This window comes from Acinonyx jubatus, chromosome A1 (genome assembly GCF_027475565.1).
Source record: "Acinonyx jubatus isolate Ajub_Pintada_27869175 chromosome A1, VMU_Ajub_asm_v1.0, whole genome shotgun sequence".
Taxonomy (NCBI): Eukaryota; Metazoa; Chordata; class Mammalia; order Carnivora; family Felidae; genus Acinonyx; species Acinonyx jubatus.
The window spans coordinates 224795154-224815649 of NC_069380.1; the positions used below are offsets into that span (position 1 = coordinate 224795154).

Below are 20496 nucleotides of genomic sequence, written 5' to 3' on the forward strand. Positions count from 1 at the left end.
ATTAAAAAAAATTTTTTTTAATAAATAAAGTATACCATTCACAGCACCTGAGTGGCTCAGTCAGTTAAGCATGGACTTTGGCTCAGGCCATGATCTCACAGTTTGTGAGTTTCAACCCTGCATCAGGCTCTCTGCTGTCAGCTCAGAGCCCACTTTGGATCCTCGGTCTCTCTCTCTCTGCTCCTCCCTCGCCCGTGCTCTCTCAATAAATAAAACGTTAAAATAAAAAATAAAGTATACCATTCAGTGGTTTTTAGTACATTCAATGTTGTGCAACCATAGCCACTACCTAATTTCAGAACATCTTCATCACCCAAGACTTTCTCCAGATTGCCTGACCCATTAGCAGTCATTCCCACTCTCCCTAGGCATGACCTTTTATTCTCCAAATTTTCTAAATATCAAAAGCATTTCCTGGGGTGTCTGGCTGGCTCAGTTGATGGAGCACTCAACATCTGATCTCAGGGTTGGGAGTTCAGGCCCAACACTGGGCATGAAGCCTATTAAAAAAAAAAAAAAAGCATAAAATATTAGTAAGCAAATTATGATTTTTCTTTCTTGCTAAAATGTCTAGTTGTAGAACTTCTACAAGTACAGAGGCCAAATCTTCCAGAACAAGATCAAATACGCATGAGGACATTTATAGGAAATACAGAACACAACGTAGGAAATCAAGACTATCTCCCAAAATCAAGGCCCTATGTTCTGTCATCTTTTAATGCTGGAAAACACCAAACAGCAAATACTTTGCCTGTAACATAAGATCTGCACTCGCCGTTCCACAATTTCTAGAACTGAGTACACGCAAACGCACTTCCCGCACTTCCCGCACTTCCGGAAACCCCGCACTTCCCGGAAACCCCGCACTGAAGCAGAAACCACGTTGCTGCCACATTAAATTCATGCAGGTGGTTTCCGAGAAGAAACACTTAACTCAATGAAGGGCAGCAAGCAACAGTCTCCCAAGTCCTGACTCATGACTTCCTCCAACATAGGAACTCCGCTCCTTCCCCAATCAGGGGACTCGTGGATTCCTGAGAAAGGACCCCACCCATCGAGGGCCCATGGCCCTCTCACCACCCACTCTGCATCTCAACGCTTTCCTTTCTCTTTTTCCTCCATTTGGGCAATTAGTACCGAGAGGAAGATGATAAACTGTCTTTCCCATAACAGGTGTCATCTTCATAAACTGTACTTACCAGAAATTAATCTCCCTTTCTTATTTGGCAACTCCTTATTTTTCAATTTTGTGCTTCAACATCACCAGAAAGTGAGCTGTTGATGGAGTCTGGCAGCTCTTTTCTTAAACATGCCTCTGGGGAGTTCCAGCGCATGACTTCATCTGTTTTCTTTGGATGATTAACTGACAAAGCCCTGAGCTGAAAAGCTGACCACTAACTGCCGATTTGAACAGTTTAAACTTGAAGATGTAGGTTCGCTTTATCGCAGTGGTGTCGGCTAGAATTTGAAACTACTTTCCGCCTATTCTTGGATTGAGCGAGTCAGTAAATATCATGAGGGTTAAGGGGAGCCTTCAGGGTTCAAGAAGGGAATTGCAAATTTGGGAAAGGGAAGATTAAATGCACTGGACTGGAATTGAAGGAGTATAAACTCATGGTTGTTATTCTATTTTTTCTAATTTTTTAAAATTGTTTACTTATTTTATTTTGGAGACAGAGCGTGCATGGGGAGGGGCAGATAGAAAGAGACAGAGAATCCCAAGCAGGCTCCTTGCTGTCCACGCCAGCCCCCATGCAAGACTTGAACGCATGAACCATGAGATCATGACCTGAGCCGAAATCAAGAGTTGAGAACTAACTGAGCCACCCAGGCGCCCCCACTCATGGTTACTTTAGACAGACAGATGCAGAAAGAGATAGTGACATGTGTGCATCTGTGACATTATATACGCGTGTGTACACATATGTGCATGTGTATACATACACAAACACTTCCTAGCCCTGTCCACTGACTGGTTCTAGACGCAATAATGACACCCCTGTACCAATGAACACACTTAGGCCCAGACTGTGTTTCTAAATACCATTTCTCTACTAAAATGAACCAGGGTGTCTTGGAGAAGCGGCTGATTACACGGCTGCAGTAAGAAATGTACAACAGAAGCCTGGAACATCTTATTGTGTCAGAAAATAGCAAAGAGCTCAGAAAATGATAGTGACAAGTCACAAAAGATAAAGAGGCCAGTCTGAAAGGACTCCCACTGGCCAAATCTTGGAAAATTTGAGCATCAAACGAAAAAATGATAGCAAAGGATTATAAGCTATTGTATACAATAGGACCCCAGGAGGACATATTTACATAAATAAATAAATAGGGCAGAAGGGAAAGCTCTTCCTTATCGCAGAAAGTCAGGGAAACACAAGGAATAATGAAGTTCGAAAAATCACCATTTCACAACCATCCGAGTAATCACTGATTCCAGCAAAAATCATCTACAGATGCTACAACCAGCAAATGAAAGTCAGGAAAGGAGCAGGCTTTGACATAGTCTCAAATCATCTCGCAACAAAACATTAACTGTTAGGAAACACTACAGTGGAGAAACCCGGTAGTCACCACCTGAACCAATGCCCCACGTGGGGCTGCTGACAGCTGCATCCCTGACAGGGCACTCTGGGACCTTCTGCCACAAAAGCACAACCTGGATCTAGTCACAAGGAATCCTACCACCCACACTCAGGAACGGTCACCCAAAGAACTGACTGGAATCTTCGAAATACAGGGGTAACAAGAGAGACTGGAGGAATGTTCCAAATTAAAGAAAACCTAGGAGACACAACAACTCAGTGTAGTATGTGGTCCTGGATGGAATGCTGGACCACAGATACTTTTAATTGCCAAAAAGGACATTTCTGGAACAGCTGGTTACATTTTACTAAGGTCAGTACATTTAGGTAGTAACATTGTATCAAATCAATGTCCTGATATGGATCATCATGTGAGTGAATGTCACTGCTCTTAGAAAATACACAGCAAGCCACCATGTAGAGGTAAAGGCATCATCAACTCTGAAACTTACTCTCAAATGGTTCAGAAACAAAATCCCATGCAAATTTTACACACATATAAACACACACACACACACACACACATATAGAGGGGCAGGGGAAGATCGTGCACACGCATGTGTGGTGAAATAGAAACAGATAGGGAATCTGAATCTGAGTTATTTCTCTTTGAACATGAGTTCTGGCTTCTCAAAACAGACCTACCTGCCCCCACCCCCAAAAATAAACCCCACAAACTTTACACATAATCAGCAATGAAGACATGAACCAACTAAGCCAAAAGTAACACAGTGAAATCTCACTTCAACTGAGTTGATATGGATTCGAGCTTGGTACCTCCTTTCGTTGCTTTAAAAATCAAAGACAAACTATAACGGCCATGTCAAAAGTAACCCATAATCTCACATTAAACAGCAGGCTAGTCCTATTCTTTTAGTTCTAGAAATTTTTTAAAAACAAGAATTAAATAAAAACGGAAAAACTTGAAACCCTTGGAAAGTCTTTGAGCAAACCAGGAGGAAACAAAAATGTGGATTTCCAGGGCACAATACACCTCCAGGTTACGTAATGTCTACACTCACAACAGCAGCGTTTCCATCATCCCCTGACTGAAATACGAAAACTCTAAGGGAGCCGTGCAGTTACTGAGACCCACACAGAGACAGAACGTGGTTCCAGTGTGGAAAGGCCGCCGGGAGTCCCTGCGGGCATGAACCTGACCAGCATCCCAGAGGACCAGGCCACAGTAGGGATGGGGACAGGTGAAGTGTCACAGACAAAAATGCACCCCACGGGTGGAGAAATCTACAACACACCGCACTGAAAGGACGGTGGAAAACAATCCTGTTCCCCAGGACCCCATCATCATCCACACGCACGTTTCCACGAATAACAACAAAAAAAAAAAAATGAGAGGCTGCAACAAAATAGCTATACGGAGAGAACCAGGAGTCACCACACCCACCTTATAAAATTGTCCCCAGAAGAGCAGCTGAGCATGGCCCCGCCCCAGTCCCCCGTCCTCAGAAAGGAAGACCCAGTAATCCTTATAATGTGTCAGACACAGCAAGCTGCCGGCCGCTCCCTGCCCTTCTCACACTTCCCTCTGCCAACCCCGACCCGACAGCCACCACAGGGGAGGCCTCCCACCCAGCCCTTGGGGGCAAGTCCACACAGCCAGGGAGCCAGAGGACCAGCCTTTCTCCCCCACCACCAGGATCCCTCCCAAGGATCCCCTGAGACAGGGGAGACCAGGCAGAGCAAAACTCATGCAGCCAACACGCCTCAAATGAAGAGCTAGGTTGCTAGGATTATTTATGTAAAAAGGAACATCGGTTTTAATTAAGTGAGAAGAGGACCGGCACAGAAGCTAAATTACAGGGCCCAGACCAACGTGAAAACAAAAACGTCTGCTATATCCTGGAATCTTTCACTCAACTCTGCTTGATGTGTGACTTGTAAATTATAGCTTCGATCCTCAACACACAAGAATATATGTATTCAATTTTAAAGATCTGCAAATTACAACACAGGATCCTATGGAAAGCTGTACAGAGTGAGGGCCCTCTCCACTCCCTCCGTCCCGAGGGCTTTGTGGTCTGGCAGCCCTGGGCGTCAATTCCAGCCCAGGCCCTCACCAGCAGCGCAAACTGGGGTCATTCATTCCACCTCACCAGAGGCTGAGGTGTTCACACTGACACAGAAGCCAGCACCTGCTGGCAGGGGGGATGTGACTTGGGGCCCTTCCCCACTCATCCTCCCTCCCTCCCTCCCTCCCTCCCTCTCTCCTGCTCGTTGTCTCCCAAAATAAATAAATAAATAAACTTCAAAAAAAGGAAACTCAGATGGCGGTAGAGAAAACAGTTAACACCAAGACTTCACCAGGTTTTCTTAAAGGACAGCATTGGCATTAACAGTATTTGGGGGAAAAAATAAAGATGGTATTTTAAGTATCATCCTGTGAGCTTCCAAGGAAGTTACTGCTTTGTGGATGCACTTACTCTACTCTCCTCTGAAGCATAATTCCAAAGGTTCTATCTGACCCCCTATGCCTGGAGGTCCTGGCCTCCCACACGACTCCGGCAGCTGCTGCTGAAGATTTAGATTCCAGCAAGGGCAAGGACAGCACGGGAGAGGCAGCGGCCGTTTCCAGTCTGCCATCTTCCTCGTTTCCCAAAATACAGCCCCAGATCCCCAAGGAGGTTGTCAGAGGAAATTTACAGTGATCTCACCTCAAGCCTGCATCAGGTTTACAGTCAAAGGTTTGCAGCAGTTTGGTTCAGGAGACAGGTGCCATCTCACCTACAGGCTGGTCCCTTCGGTGACACGAGACTTCACACAATGCCATGAGGAAGGAGAGAAATGCCTGGCAATGAACCCTGCGAAGTTTGTTCTTGGGAACTACAGTTAAATATTGAGAAAGAAACACATACACAGACCAGCTAACAAAATGCTGAAATCAAGGACTCTGTCACAAAGCCCCTCCCCTGTGAGAGCAGAGGCAACCAACCCATCAGGGGACAAGTGAACTCAACTGCCACATGAAAAAAAAAATGTATGGCCTGGAAACCATCAAATTAGTATCAGTTCTCAAGGCTCCTGAACCCAAGACATATGAGGTCAAGTGCAACAGCACTGAGATGGAGGTGAAATAACGCTAAAAGTCATGTGTGAAATACATCGTGGCTCTGTGCAATCTGGTCTTTCAGTCAGTGGTCGTCCCTGGCACGCCAGCTGTCATCACTGCGGTACTGAAAAGGGCGTTGAGGGCTGGAGATAACTTCTCATAGTTTCAAACAAGAAACATCTATTTGTTTAGTATCAGGCTAATGAGGAATTTATTCCAGTTATTTGGATGCCAAAATATTAAGTAATTTAAACTGCACAGACTTCATTACATGAGACTAATTAGAAATATTTATAATAACATTCCGGTCAAAGTATTGTTTCCCAGTATCTGTATGTAACTTCAGAACAAATAATAGAAGAATTAGACTTTGGGGCCTTTACCAAACTAATAAAGTTATCCAAAAACTAATATATATATATATATATATATATATATATATATATATATACACACACACACACACACACACACATATATATGTATGTGTGTGTGTATATATATATATACACACACACATATACATACATGCACATTTTTTTCCCCTGTAGATCCTAGCATATCTGTCATGCAGAACAAGGACTAAGTAAATGCAAGGAAGAAAACATAAAACTTTCAGAATCTGAATAAGCCAGGAGTGCCCTCCCATAGGTTTGCAGAGGCGATGTTCCACAACAGCTGGCAGTAAAGAAGGAATCCTTGAAAGGTGGATCAATGTCAGACTAGGAAGTACAAGGAATAAACAATGGAAAACAACTTCTTACAAACATTTCACATGCATAATTTGCAAATTAAAATTAAAACACTTTGCCCTAGAGCACACGTGTCATTCATACACGTGACTTCACATATACTAGGGGACATGGGTTCTTTTAAAATAGATTTCAGGGACGTCCCGGGGGGCTCAGTCGGTTGAGCAGCAGACATTGGGTCAGGTCATGACCTCACAGTTCACTTTGCGGGTTTGAGCCCCAAATGGGGCTCTGCATCAGGCTCTCTGCTGTCAGCACAGAGCCTGCTTCAGATCTGCTGTCCCCATCTCTCTCTCTCACCCTCCCCTGCTCAAGCTCTCTCTCTCTCTCTCTCAAAAATAAACATTTTAAAAAAATAGATTTCAAATATCAGTCTCTGATATATTCCTACATTCCTTCTTGCTTTGAGACCACCATTCCACAGAATCCCAAAGTGAGGTGTTTTCCAAGATCTATACATACATACATAGACACGAAAAAAAAAGAAGATACCAAGAAACCCTATCTAAAATTATTCAAGGATTATACTTTCAAATTTGAATTGTGTTTTTCCCAAGTTCAAGAATAGCTTTATTTTGTGGTTATGAATCTTAAATGCGGGGACTAACGCTTTATAAATGCATTCATCAATCATCAATACTGCAGCAAAGTCAGTTCTACCTGAGAAGGCCCAAGAACAGAGGGCTAATGGCCTCACACAGAAACAAATGTGGGAATAACACCCTCTGCCCCAAATGAAACTTATCCCTGGAAATTCCTTCTGTAACACCAGGAATACTGAGACAGTACAGACCATCCCACATTTACTACTCTTCTATCTGGACAGCGACAAAAACTCACCAGAGTGGGTAAATTTGAAGCAGGAAAAATGGTGACTGTTCATATCTAAAGATAGGGCTTAAGTCAGCAGACTTGACTTACATGCCATATGGATTCCCCAAGTTAACGCTTCTTGCAGAACCCAAGAAAAGGATATTTATTTCCTCATAACTACCTTTGAAGTTTCCCTAGTAATTACACAAGTTTGGTCCCACTGGTCAAGGCAGTCTGGGGGACTGCTGTTACCTTTCAAATCAATAGGAAATCTTTTGGAATGAACTCGGTTTTGCTCTAGCTTAACTAGAGAAATAACTTAATTGGATTTGGGTTTTGTTGCTATCTCATTGTTTTAAAACTATTTACATTTCCTTGATTACTAGTGGAGCTGGCATTTATTTGTGGGACTTCTCTGAATGATCGGTTTGCCTGTTTTCCTTATGGATTGTCTTACTGACTTGAGGAAGCCCTTTTTTTCTTACAGGTATAGAATTCTTTGATTTGTAATGAAATGTTTACTCCCAGTTTGTTATCAGCCTTTTTTTTTTTAATGTTTTAAATTAACATACAACAAGGGGGCGGGGGGTGCAGGTCTATGTATTTTAACACATACAAACACAGCCAAGATACAAAACAGTTCCATCATCCCCCAAAATGCCCCTCATGCTGACCCTCTGTAGTCATGACCTTCCAAACCCTAACGCCTGGCAATCAACCAATCTGTTCTCTCACTGTCCTGTCTGTTTGAGAATGTCACAGAAGTGGAATCATTCAACATGAAACTGCCTTCCTTTACGCAGCATTAACCGAGTGGGGTGCACCACAGTTGATCTGTTCACACCTACAATATTTTAATGCTAATGGCAACATCAGACTGCAAAGGGCCCCCAACCCTTCCCAGCAGCAGGACGGTAACAGCAGCAGACCACGTACTTCTCTTCTGGAACTGCAGAGAAAGAGCAGAGGGTTCGCAGAACTTCCAGGACTCTGCAGAAACCCCTCCTAAAGAAAAGCCAAGTGCAATTCATCACTGTCCCTAACAGGACCACAGACTGTAAGAAAATCAGCCTGATTAACTCACATGAACACCACTAACCCAAAGTACCCTAGACCTAGAATCTATTCTTTACTTCGATAACATCTTCATTATGCTTTCTCTGTCAGTGTAACCGCTAAAAGGTACTAATTTATGACAAAGCCCAAACAGAGTAATGCTTCCAAAATACAAGATTTGCTCTGCAGATTTCTCCACATTCCTCACCAACCAGACAAGAGTAGACATGTGGCTAATTAAAACAGTCAGTAATCTAAAAGTCAAGTATATTTATCACCAAAATGAAGTTCTTTATTTCCACAGCACATCTGGCATTAGACCAAATATTACAGAGTCACAGGAAAAAAAACAAAACAAAACAAAACAGAAGCTACACCCTTTCCCCAGCTTAACAATCTGCCACATGCTTGGAAAAGTCTGCACACACCTGCCCTTCTGCCCTGGACATATAACCTTTCCCAGAGAGCAGGTGGTTAGTAATTTGGGTTTCCAGGGGCTTCCTCACATGGAGAGGAACAAAAAGGAGGAAATTAAGACCAAAACTATTCAGTAAGCACACTACGTGTCCCCATCCATGAGGAAGAAGTGAAAATGAGTACTTGTGCACTTGCTGACCATTACACAGCAGAGATGTGTGCCCATGAACAAGAATGTCTGCAAGGAAGGCTTAATAATGTCAAAAGGTTGGGAGACAACACTGGAAATTCTAGCCAGATATCTCCTTTTCCTCTTTATAAACTGGCAGAGATGGAGTGAAATCGGGGTCTCGCAGGGGCTGGGCACTGTGGTGAGTGAGGAGGCAAAGGTCCCAAGAGGCAAGACCTCCACTATGGCCACAGGAGGCCCAGAGACGGTGGGGAGAGGAAGGCAGAGGAGGGGAAAGCAGCAGCAGCAAACCAATGCTTTGCAGGGCCCTGTTCCCAGTCCCTCCCTCCTTTTCTCCTTCTTGGTCCTTTCCCCTCAGTTAAGAGGTGCTGTGACAGGAACTCCCAGGGGGATCAGCCAGGATTCCTAAGTGCCAAGGTCACCGAGCAGACTCCCCATACATGCTCATTTCCTTGCCCACCGCTCTGCTAAACAGCTCATCCGCAGAATCTAGAGTAGGACGAGACCGAGAACTCTGTCTCGCTATCTAATCCCGCCTGCCCCTCTCTCCAACCGTGGGCCCATCCAGATCCCTGCCTGCCATCAGCTTCAATGGGGCTGAGAAGCAAGGAGAAGTTATAAAAGATGGCACTCTCCATCCACAAGACAAATAACACAGTCACTGCTGGCAGCTCACCCAAGTCCACTCAGATGAACACTTGGGAGAGGAAGGGATGAGACGGACATCAGAGCAAGCCACCACCTTCCACCAAAATGCACCGCGAATCTCCCTCCAACCCATTTCTTCTCTGTCCACGGAGTAGCTGCTGTTCCCGCCAGTGGCACTACTGAAATTTGTCAAGACAACGCACTTAAGGAAATAAAAACCAATTCATTATAAAATTGAGGAGGAATGAAGGGGGTTGTTAAGACTGCTTTTTATAGTAAAACACAATTCATCCCTATCAACAGAAGTGATTTTTACTAGGCAGTAAAGTGTGGCTATTGATTAAGAATTTGACTTTTCTCTGGAATTCCGCCAAGGATGTCAGATAAAATTTTATTTTCTCAGTACAGGAATCAAGTAAATAAACTTAAAATAAATACCAGATCCAGCTGACTTACATTATGACAGCTTCAAACACACCTTGCACTTTCAGTTAGAAACAAATCCCAAATTTATCATAACATTTCAAAGGTCTAGAAAGACCATCCTAATCACTTTTTTTTTTTTTAATGTTTATTCATTTTTGAGAGACAGAGACAGCGACAGAGCATGAGCAGAGGAGGGGCAGAGAGAGAGGGAGACACAGAATCCGAAGCAGGTTCCAGACTCTGAGCTGTTAGCACAGAGCCCGACACAGGGCTCGAACTCACAGAATGCGAGATCGTGACCTGAGCCGAAGTCAGATGCTTAACTGACTGAGCCACCCAGGCGCCCCTAATCACTTATTTTTAATATACATTTGAGGAACATAGTTAAATCACAGGCTTCACTTTGAACAGAACCACTTGTGTCATTTATATCTTGCTTAATCATTTAAATCGTTAAAATGGCTTCATTTGAATCTTGGATGGCTAAACCGCAAAGGGAAAAATACAATATCCTGCGTCAATAAGTCAATTTACAAGGTCTCAATGAGAAGTTTCTTTCAATGATTGTTGTACTGTGCTTTGATTTCTTGAAAGTCACTTATGGGATTATTTTTAGCTATCTCTTTGCTTTCCTCTAAAACTGAACCTGAATGCCACCAAAAAAGGAGAAACTGACATTCTCAAATAACATTTTCTTCGACTCCTTTTTTCAAAATATTGAAGGTAACAAGGACTGAATTCGTAATACAATAATTATTATTAGTGCTCACAGAGACCAAAGCTGCCAGACTTCTAAATATACACAGATGTAGTGTGGCCAGCTTGAGGCCTCCACTTATGTGGTGTTAGCAGCATAAATAAGAAGAAAAGCATCCCTGAATGCTCCATGAGGAAATCATCATATCGAAACACAGAAAGATATGCATACTGCTCCGTCACTAAGTAACAGACTCAATTTTCTTCATATGTTCTGTTGGAAAGAAGGGCTGCAGCCAGGAGTTCGGAATAAGATCTAATGAAAGAAACCCAACACGATGGGCTGCGACGCTTCAGAATAACCACAACCTTTATTCTCTACACATTCATCTAATGCCAACCTAAAACATGCCAGGCAGGTTAAAAATAATGCATTTATGTAAGTACCCCCCCCCCACACACACACACACACTCTTGCAAGGTTAAATAGAGAGCTCTGAAAGAATGATTTATTGCCACAAGAATACAGCCCCAAAATAGATTGGCAATAAAAGTGATTGGTCCCAGGGGGCTTGAGAACTAATGTAAGCAAAGTCCTGGCCATGAGAGGCCTCCAAGAAAGAGTGTACCAGAGTCGGGGGGGGGGGGGGGGGCGCACTTTCTGGCCCTGACCCCACCCCTACAAGAATTATACTCTGAGCAAGTCACTTGACCTCCCTAGAAGCCTGATTCCCTTTCTGTAAAATAAAGAAACTGGACTAGCTCACATCTGTGATCCAACCGCCCCCCCCCCTTTTTTTTTCCTTTTGAAATCTGCTTTATCTTTCCTAGAACTGAGGTCTGTGTGAAGGAGAAAAGTTTGAAATTCACTAACACCTGTGGAAAATCTCAGCTGCCCTCTAACACAGCATCACCACATATTTCCGCTCAATCCAGTTTAACACTAATTGACCTGCCTGCTGGTGCCAGGTTTATAAAAAAAGGAGAGTCGGGATGGTCAAAATGGATGGGAAGTCTCTGTGCCAAGGACCTGAATGGGGAATGAAATGGCAACATATGAGGTAAGACCTTGATTGAGGTGGACACTGGGTGACACAAAGCAGGGGGAAAGGGCAATCACAGCTCTGAAGCCATGAGCTCTCCAAAGAAAAGTGGAGAATAACCATCAGGTGCTGAGGGCTCAGAGGGAACCACAGAATCCGAGAGGGAAGCAGCCCCTGAGCCATCCCCCCCACCAAGTGCAAGCGCCCTGACCCCAGCACCTCTGAGCCATCTCCCCCCACCAAGTGCAAGAGCAGCACCCAACTCTGAAGCTTGGCAGGTGGCGGTGCCCCTGCTGAGCACTTTCAGTAACAGAGAAATCACATGGCAGCTGATTTTAATCCCGAACTGCTCTAATTGTCTAAAAAGTCCTATTAAGCTGAAGTCTTTCTCCTTTCACCCAACCATGGGTACTAGTTTTCAATCCATGACTACAAAGTTAAAATTTAATGCAGGACAAAGGATAAAAAGGAAAGAGAATAAGGTAGCCAAGCAAACAGTTCCAGGGCTGAGAAATGAAAGGCAACCAACAGAAATGCTTTGTCTAGGACACGTTGGCAATTTTAACTACCAGGCTCCTTTTGGAAAAATGTTCACACCCTAATCTGTCCACCGCAGTCAATGAGAACCTTTTTCCTGTGTTTCTCCATCTTAGAAAAGAATGTCAGATTTTACTGATGGACTTGGCCTCTCCATTCAGTCATCCATATTCAATCAAAGCAGACACGGAGCCCCCCACCCACCCCTGTCTGAGCCACTCTACCAGGTGAGGTCCCTACCCACAGTCCTGCTTCATCTGTCCTGACAGGTCCAAACCCCCCACCCCACCCCCCACAAATTCAACTGAATGGTACCTCTCTACCCTCTGCTAGACATCACTGTCCTAGATGCTGCGGCCAAGATCTAGGTCAGGGATTCAGAGCTGCCCAAAGGAGGGAAAAGCACTTTAAAAAGATGTTCCAGACTTCCCCTGGGATGGGACAGTGCAACTGCTGCTACTTAAAATCTGCTCTGGCTCCTGATTCCAGATCAAACAACTAAAAGGATGGTTTGTCAAATCATTTTGGAGGCTGGAAGAAAGGAACAAACCAGTGAAAGCATTGCCTGATTTTGCCCGAAACTGAACATGGACAAGAGTCCGGGCACGGAAGCAAGCACAGGTGTAGGCATGGCCACCAACAGACTTATCTCCCCAGATAAATCCTGGGAAGAGCTACACTGACAGGGAGCAAGTTTTCTGTGGGCATTCAGTCCACCCTAATGTCTTTTGGGCTCTTCTTAGCAAAAGAAGTAATTTCTCTACTGTGCATAATAAAGATGTAAGAAAGTCTGGTCTCAGAAGCACCAAAAATTCCATCTCCAGGGCACAGGAGCCTTTCTAACAGAGAGAAGCTGAATTCCGCACAGAATCTATTATTTCGTGACAGGTGGTAGAAACAGAAAAAAGACAGGCTAGACTTTAGCTTCAGGGCATGAAGGGAAGACGTCCCAGTTCTGCTATTAGGAGGTAAAAGGAGGCTGCTCAATCCGGCTAGGTAGTTGCACCCCCCCCCCAAAAGGGGGAGGGGGAGCTTTCATTTGAAGGAGTTCATGTTTTCCTAAACCTTTGCTTTCTGCAAGGACCTCACGCGGAGAGAGAGAGAGCACTAGGAAGTATATTAACCCCAAGCTGACACTGTAGAGTCGGTGTATGTCAGTCCCAGCCATATCCAATCTGTTAAAACGACTCAAAAATAACCCCGCTTGGCAAAGATCAAGAAAACGAGGGAAAGACCGTGCTACACCAGGCATCTACTGGCACTAACTTCTACCTCCGACCATCGCCCTCCCGCTGCAAACTGCTTCTGGCGACCCCGAATACCGAATTTGAAAGAGGCCTGGAGGAAACGTGAACCGCCGGCCACCAGCGCGCGCCCCATCATAGGCCGCTCCCCAGACGTCCCAGCCCCGCCGTCCTCACCAGCACCCGGCACACGCCCTCCGCCCGCCGGGCCCGGCCGCAGACCTGGCTCGCCCTTCTCTGTTCTCCAGCGCGGAGTCTGCATCCTCCCGGCCCCGCGCCCGCCCGATCGGCGTGCGCTCCGGGCTTCGGGCCCCCGAGGCCATCGCCGCCGCCGCCCGCTCCTCCGCCGCCGCCCGGACGCGCGAGCAGACCGGACTGGGGCGGGGTAGGGGGGGGCGGACGAGAGGCGCGGGGGCGCGGTCCCGACTCACGCGGGATCTGGGCCCAGGCTGGAGGCGCCGCCGCGGGGGTCCCGGGGACGCCCTGTCACGCCCCCCAGACCTCCTCCCCGCGGGACTGCAGCCAAGCTCACCTCTCCCACGGGCACCCCCTCCTCGCTGGAGAGACACCGGGCCACCTGGCACTGCCTCCACCTCCAAGCCACCCAGGCAGTGCTCCGCGCGCCTGGCTCCCCCAGGGCCACCGCGCTCCCAGATGTCCCACCCGGGCCGCCCCCGGAGACAATGGCTCACCCGCCTCCCGGCCCGCCGCGCTTCAGCTCGGCCACCTCCCCCCTCCCTGGGCAGCGGGTGCCATGGCTTCCCCGTTTCACAGAAGCCTAGGCAGCGGCCAGGGAGGTGACAGGCTGGAGGACCGAGCAAAGAAACCGGGCTGCTAATGGGGTCGAGGAGGGGCCAGGTACAAATCGGCCACAGAGACCGGCCCAGATGAGAGCCGCTCTCCCGGGTCCGGCCCCGCCACCCCCGTCCGCTCGGCCTCCGGGGCAGGGGCCTCCGCCCTCACCGTCCCCGCCGCCGACTCCTCGGCCCTCCCGCAAAAGAGACAAAGAGCCGGCGCCCCAACCCGTGGAGCGGTGGCCACCGGGGGCGGGGGACGGGAAGATTTTACCCCGGAACGAGGGGCGGGCGCAGGGAAGGGCCAGTCGGCGGCGTCCGGGCCGAGCCGCGGCCCGCGGGGCGGTGCGGGCAGTGGGACACGCCGGTGGAGGTCCGGGAGACCGGGCGTGGGGGTGCAGCAGCCCGGGCCAGAGCGCGCCGGGCCCTACGAACGGGCGAGCACCGGGCGCGCCGGGACTCGCGGACCGCGCCTCCGCGGCGGGCTTGGCCGAGCGCGCGGGCAGCGCCGCAGTTGCACTCACCGGATCGGAAGAAGGCCGCGATGTCGGCCAGGTCCTTGGCAGCCTCCTCGGCCCCCTCTCCCGCGCCGCCCCCGCAGCCCGAGCCAGCCGCGCTGGCCGTGGCGGCGGGGCCGGAGGACGCGGCGGGGGCGGCGGCGCCGCCGCTGCTGCCGCTCATGGCTGCGGCGGCGCCCGCGGCCGCGCCCGGCTCGGGCCCCGCGCCCCTAGCGCCGCGTGCCGCCCGCTCCGCGCCGGGCCTGGCGGCGCCGAGCGCCCAGCTGCCCGCGCCCGGCGCGCGGACGCAGAGCCCTGGGGCGGCAGCGGGCGGCGGCGGCTGCGGCTCCGCCAAGGGAGCGCGCCCACATAGACGAGGACTCCGCCCGGTAGCCGCGAGCCGGCCGCGGGGCGGGGACGCGGAGCCACGGCCTCGGCGGCGCCGCCGGCCGGAGCGCGGGCAGCAGCGCGCGCCGCGCGGGACACGCAGTCGCAAGGGCGGGGGCCCGTGGCCGGCAGGAGCTCCGGGATCACGGGCGCCGGCGGCAACCGCGAGCCTCCATCTTGATTTCAAATGGGGAAGGAAGGAGGGGGAGGGGGAAAATCACAGCTGAGGGAACCCGGGTGAAAGGAAAAGGGAGAGCAGGGAAAGGAGAGGAAGGAAAAAAAAAGAGGGGCTTCGGGAATTTCCGGCGAACATCGTCAGGGGCCCGAGCGTGGGCTCGGCGGGTGGGCGGGGCCTGGCGGGAGGGGCGGGGCCGCGCCCGGCGGCCGGACGCCCGGAGAGCCGGCGGGCGGCTGCGTGAATGCTCAGCGGCGCTTCTAGTCCTCCGCCCGGGTAGCTCCAGCCTTTGGAAGGAGCAGGAACGCTCCCACCAGCGGGGGCGGACCTTTCCTGCGGCCGGCACCGTCCTCCGAGCGCTTGAGCTGGGTGTTACAGACGTCGCTCGCGGGAACGGGTGACTCAGGCACCGGGCTGGCATTGGCACGCAGACCGGGCTCCATAATAGTTGTTGAATGAACAGAGCGCATGGAAACAGTCCCAGAGGCGAGTGGGGCACGTCTGATCTCCTGGGGGTACAAGTCTTCTCGTCTGTAGAATGAGAGTCCAGACTCACAGCTCCTGTCCTTATTCCACCAAAAACGTAGAGAATGGGGAAGGTGGTGAGAGCTGGGAAAACCGAAGGAAATGAGGAATGGGTGACACCCACCCAGCTTTATGGGAGTTCTGTGTCACACCAGAATTTGACAAATATTCAAGTACAAAACGTTTTTGACGTGGCTGCGAGAGGAATGAGCAGAAGGTATGGGTTTCAGAAGTTAAAGGATCCAATGCTGAGAGTCAGGAACATTGATTTAAAAAAAAAAAAAAGAAAACACGGATGATGAAACCACTGTAATGCATACGGGAAAGGTACAATTAAATAAAGGGTGGGTAGTGGACACCAAGTTTTACACTGTCAGAGAGGGAGGTTACAGGTGAACAAGAGGAGGAAGCTAAATGAGTCTTGTGATACTGGGTTAGAGTTGGAGACATCGGTATGAACCCATGATGAGCTTAATACAGATATATAAAAAGATTTACAGATGTGTGTCTATGCATGGGTTAGTCCACATACATGTATTTCCTTGCTGTGTCAGCTGAGTGGACTTAGAAATTAACACTCCAGGAACAAGCAGTACACCTGGCACTCAGATCTTGTTTTTAACACCATTCTCCAGTAAAAAAAGAGGTCTCGTTGGGGAAATGGACTGCAGCAGGGAATATACAAGATGAGCCTGGAGCATCTTGTTCTGCCAGAAAGAAGGTAAGGAAGAGGTCAAAAAGAATTTTTTTTTTAAATCGAGAACAACAAGGAAGGAGTCTGTCAAAGGCCCACAGGAGCCAACTGAAAGAGTTTCCGATGGCCAAAACTGGAAAACTTTGAGCAACAAAATAAATAAAACAGTACTTGATTATAACCCAAAGTATAAAATAAGTATCCATGGCTGCATACTGACCCAAATAAATGATTAAATAAGTAAATAAATGAAGAAAATAAGACAACTTTCCCATGAAGTATTTCAAATCATTGATGTAGATACTCTGCCCTCAATGGGATGGAATAGAACTCTCCTGTGTTTAACTATGGTCGGTACATAGTGACTGGCTTCCTAAGAGTGAAACATGGAAAGAGGGGAGAGTAACTTTACAATGGAGAAACCTAACAAACGCTAATTTAGCCAGTGATCAAGGTTAACATCAGTAGCGATAAATCATGTGGATGGTATGTACCCTTGATCTGATGTAATGAAAATGGCACTTTACCTCTGTGGTCTTCCTTCCAAGAATACATAACCCCAGTCTACGCATGAGAAAAGCATCAGACAAATCTGAATCAAAGAGCATTCGATACACTACCTGACCAGTATTTACCCAAACTGTCAAGGTCATCAAAAATTAGAAGAGTCAGAAAAACCATCACAGCCAAGAGGAGCCCAAGGAAACATGACAACTAAATGTAATATAGTATTCGTGATGGGATCTTGGAACCAGAAAAAAATATATATTAGTTAAAAACTAAGAAAAGTTGAATAAGGTATGAACTTTAGTTAATAACATACCAAAACTGATTTAATTGGAATAATACAGGGAAATTGGCTGTTGGGTATAGGAACTATGCACTATCTTTTCTGTAAATTTAAATCTATTTTAAAATAAAAGTTTCTTCTTAAAATTTTTAATTATATGTGCAGTATCTCAAAAAGAAAAAAAAAAATAGGTCCAAATTTCACCGGTCATCAGGTGTGCTGACAACGTTTCTTTTCTGTATTTTTCTGTGGGGTAATTTCTGTCTCCATCTCCCCATTCCTCGCGGCAGAAGTTTAATCCTAGTTCAAGGAAAATGCGATCTCTGGAAATTTTCTTTATCACTTGAGTGCTTTTCCCCTCCTGCCTTCTTCCGAAAGTTGCAGCCAAGCTCCCAGAGGTGTTGGTGATAGCACAGGGTGGGGACAGGGAGGTTGCACATGGTTCTTAGTCATCATGGGTTCATGCTGGCACTGGGTGCCACAGGGTGTCCCATGCCTGTCCCTCTCTTTGACATTCCTGCCTGGACTTCGGGCATTGCTATGACCTTGCTGCCTTCTGCTGTTGTATTCTCCTCACCCAATCATGGAGACTCTCAAGGTCAGCTGACAATCGGTGCCCTCTGGAGCTATACTCCCAGGGAAACATTCAGGTGCTCACTGGGGAGCTCAGACCCCCCTCCTCCTCCCAGCTGGCCCCAGAAAGTGAGGCCAAGTTCTCACTGCCCTAGATCCCTCAAGCCTACCTGGGCACAGACTTCCTTTCTCAGAGATTCCCATCAGGATCTAATGCTATTCCACCTCCTCTCCCCCAAATTGCAGAATCATTTTCTCTGAAGGAAAAAAATGTCACTCCACTTTCAGCATGCTGTCTTCCAAATCTATTGTTTTGGGCATAACCCTTGTGTTCTTAAGGAAACTCAATTTTAATTCTCAAAAACCCTTTACCTCCAATTATTCCTTCAGCCATGGATTCCAGAAGTATATCTTGAAATTCAGGAGGCAAGTGCCGATTTCTTTCCTTTCCTTTGCATCCCACCCATAGTAACCCTCACCTGAAGGTAATTAATAAAAAGCCACCGTGCTTCCCAAAATGGTGGGAAAAGGTCAGAATTTTGAAAAATAAAAACTGCTCGGGTGAGGACAATGGGCAGCAGATTGGAAACCATGCAGCCACAGAAGGATTGGCAATACCTCAGTGCTGGCACCTGGGAAGGGACAATTGAAAAAGGCTGATTCTCTTGGAGGGTTCTTGGGCGGAGGCAAGTTCTGGCTGTTGGGAGGTGGCCTGAAAAGGGATGTGCCTACACGGCAATGACTGCGAAGGATATTGGGGATCAAGACAGAGAGGGAATGTATTTGGGTGAGAGGTGTATATTTTGGGCAAAAAGATCTCCCTAGGGTTGAGCTCCAGGTAGTGACATTTCCATGAGAATGATACAGAAGACCCGTGACTGAGTGTGGGACATACATGAAGACTCACCCAGATTGCAACAAAAGGCTGCACACAGGTTTTTCCCTTCTGCCATCTGAGTATGTGTAGGGGGATCTAAACAGGGTTTCATGACCCCTGCTGTTGATCCTACCCAACCTTCAAAATTCAGCTGAAATTTCACCTCCTTTCAAGCAGCTCCTATATGAACTCACCTCTCCCTTCTCTGTGTCCTGCTACACCAGTCATTCTGGCATTTGATCATGTGCTGCATCATATTGTTTACATTGTTCGTGTTTATGTGCAAGGTGGGGAGATCCTTTGCAGTCAGCGTGCAAGCATCGGCCTGTCTCCTGTGTACCTAGAGCTCAGGCACAAAGGTGTGAAGCCAAAGAAATGGAGAAAGCCAGCTGGGGAGACACTGCAAGCTGCCTACCCACCACCCTTTCTCTCCTTCTTACAGGAACCCAGGGCCAGCTGAACAACTCTACTGCCCGGCTCTGGGGGTTATGAGACAGGGTGCTGGCTGAAGAGGTATAAATGGAAGGGACTGGGCAGGACTTACCAGACAGAGTTCAGATTCAGCATGTGCAACCTCTTTGCCCTTTGTCCTCTCCGGAACACAGATGAGATGCTGGAGGTAAAGAGGCCACTGTGTGACTCTAAGAGGGTGAACGTGAGAACAGAGCACATAGCACAGGTGACTCAGGGAGTTGCCCACTCCCAGACTTCTTGTTATATGGAAACACAAAAGGAAAAGAAGGCCCTGAGTTAGTGAAGTTCCGAGTTCAGTTTCACGCACCCAAACCAGCTCCTAGCAGATAGACTGGCCCCAGTTCTTCATCAGTGTTTCTCAAACTTTTCCACGAAAGAAACTCTGGAGATGGAGGATGGTGAAAGTTGTATCCTTGAGGATCTTGGTGGGGAAGCGCAAGGAGCCACAAGATGAACAGGTCTTTGAAATCGCTCACTTTTTCTTAGAAAGGCATGTGAATCTTTCCTTCTCCTTATACATGGATATTTATTTTAATATGTGAATAATGTCTTAATTCAGTTACCAGTTGTTTGGGGTTGCATTGTGCCTCCCCCCCCCCAAAAGATACATTGATGTATCAACCCTCAGTACCTTACAATGTGCATTATTTGGATGTAGGATCATTGCAGATATATTTAGTTAAGATGAAGTCATACAGGAGTAGGGTGGCCCCTAATGCAATATGATTGGTGTCCTCATGAAAAGATAGCCATATGAGGGTACAGGGCGAGGACGGCACATGGAGACGAAGACTGCGGTGGTTCATCTGCAGCCAAGGAATGCCAAAGATTGCCTGCAAACCACCAGAAGCTAAGAGGAAGGCAAGGAAAAATTCCCCACAAGTTTTGGAGGGACCGTGGCCCTGCCGGCACCTTGAGTTCAGACTTCCAACCTCCAGAACTCAGGTGAGACATTTCTATTGTTTTAAGCCACCCAGTTTGTGGGACTTACAGTTATGGTGGCCCTAGGAATCACACAACCCAATCCAGTCTGCCAAATTTGTGAGTGAAACTGTCATACTAGAGAGAAATTTATACATTGACCTTATAGATAATATTTGATTGGTGCTTAAGATAAAGGAAAAGAATCCAGGGGTTCCTGGGTAGCTCAGTTGGTTGAGGATCTGACCCTTGATTTCGGTTTGGGTCATGAGCTCATGGTTCATGAGTTCGAGCCCCTTGTAGGGTGCTGCG

General features: G+C 47.6%; 1 protein-coding gene across 2 annotated transcripts in view; it reads right to left on the reverse strand.

Moving 5' to 3' along the window:
* The window catches only part of TRIO (trio Rho guanine nucleotide exchange factor), a 353418-nt gene extending 337992 nt beyond the window's left edge, over positions 1-15426 (reverse strand). The window contains exon 1 of one of the 2 annotated variants that reach the window (XM_053202016.1): positions 14796-14967. In XM_053202016.1, coding sequence (XP_053057991.1) covers positions 14796-14952 — 157 coding nt within the window. In that variant the 5' untranslated portion in view covers positions 14953-14967. Of the gene's footprint in view, positions 1-14795 lie in introns of both variants that reach the window. The other variant, XM_053202025.1, reaches the window with a different exon arrangement.
* Positions 15427-20496: the final 5070 nt, after the last annotated feature.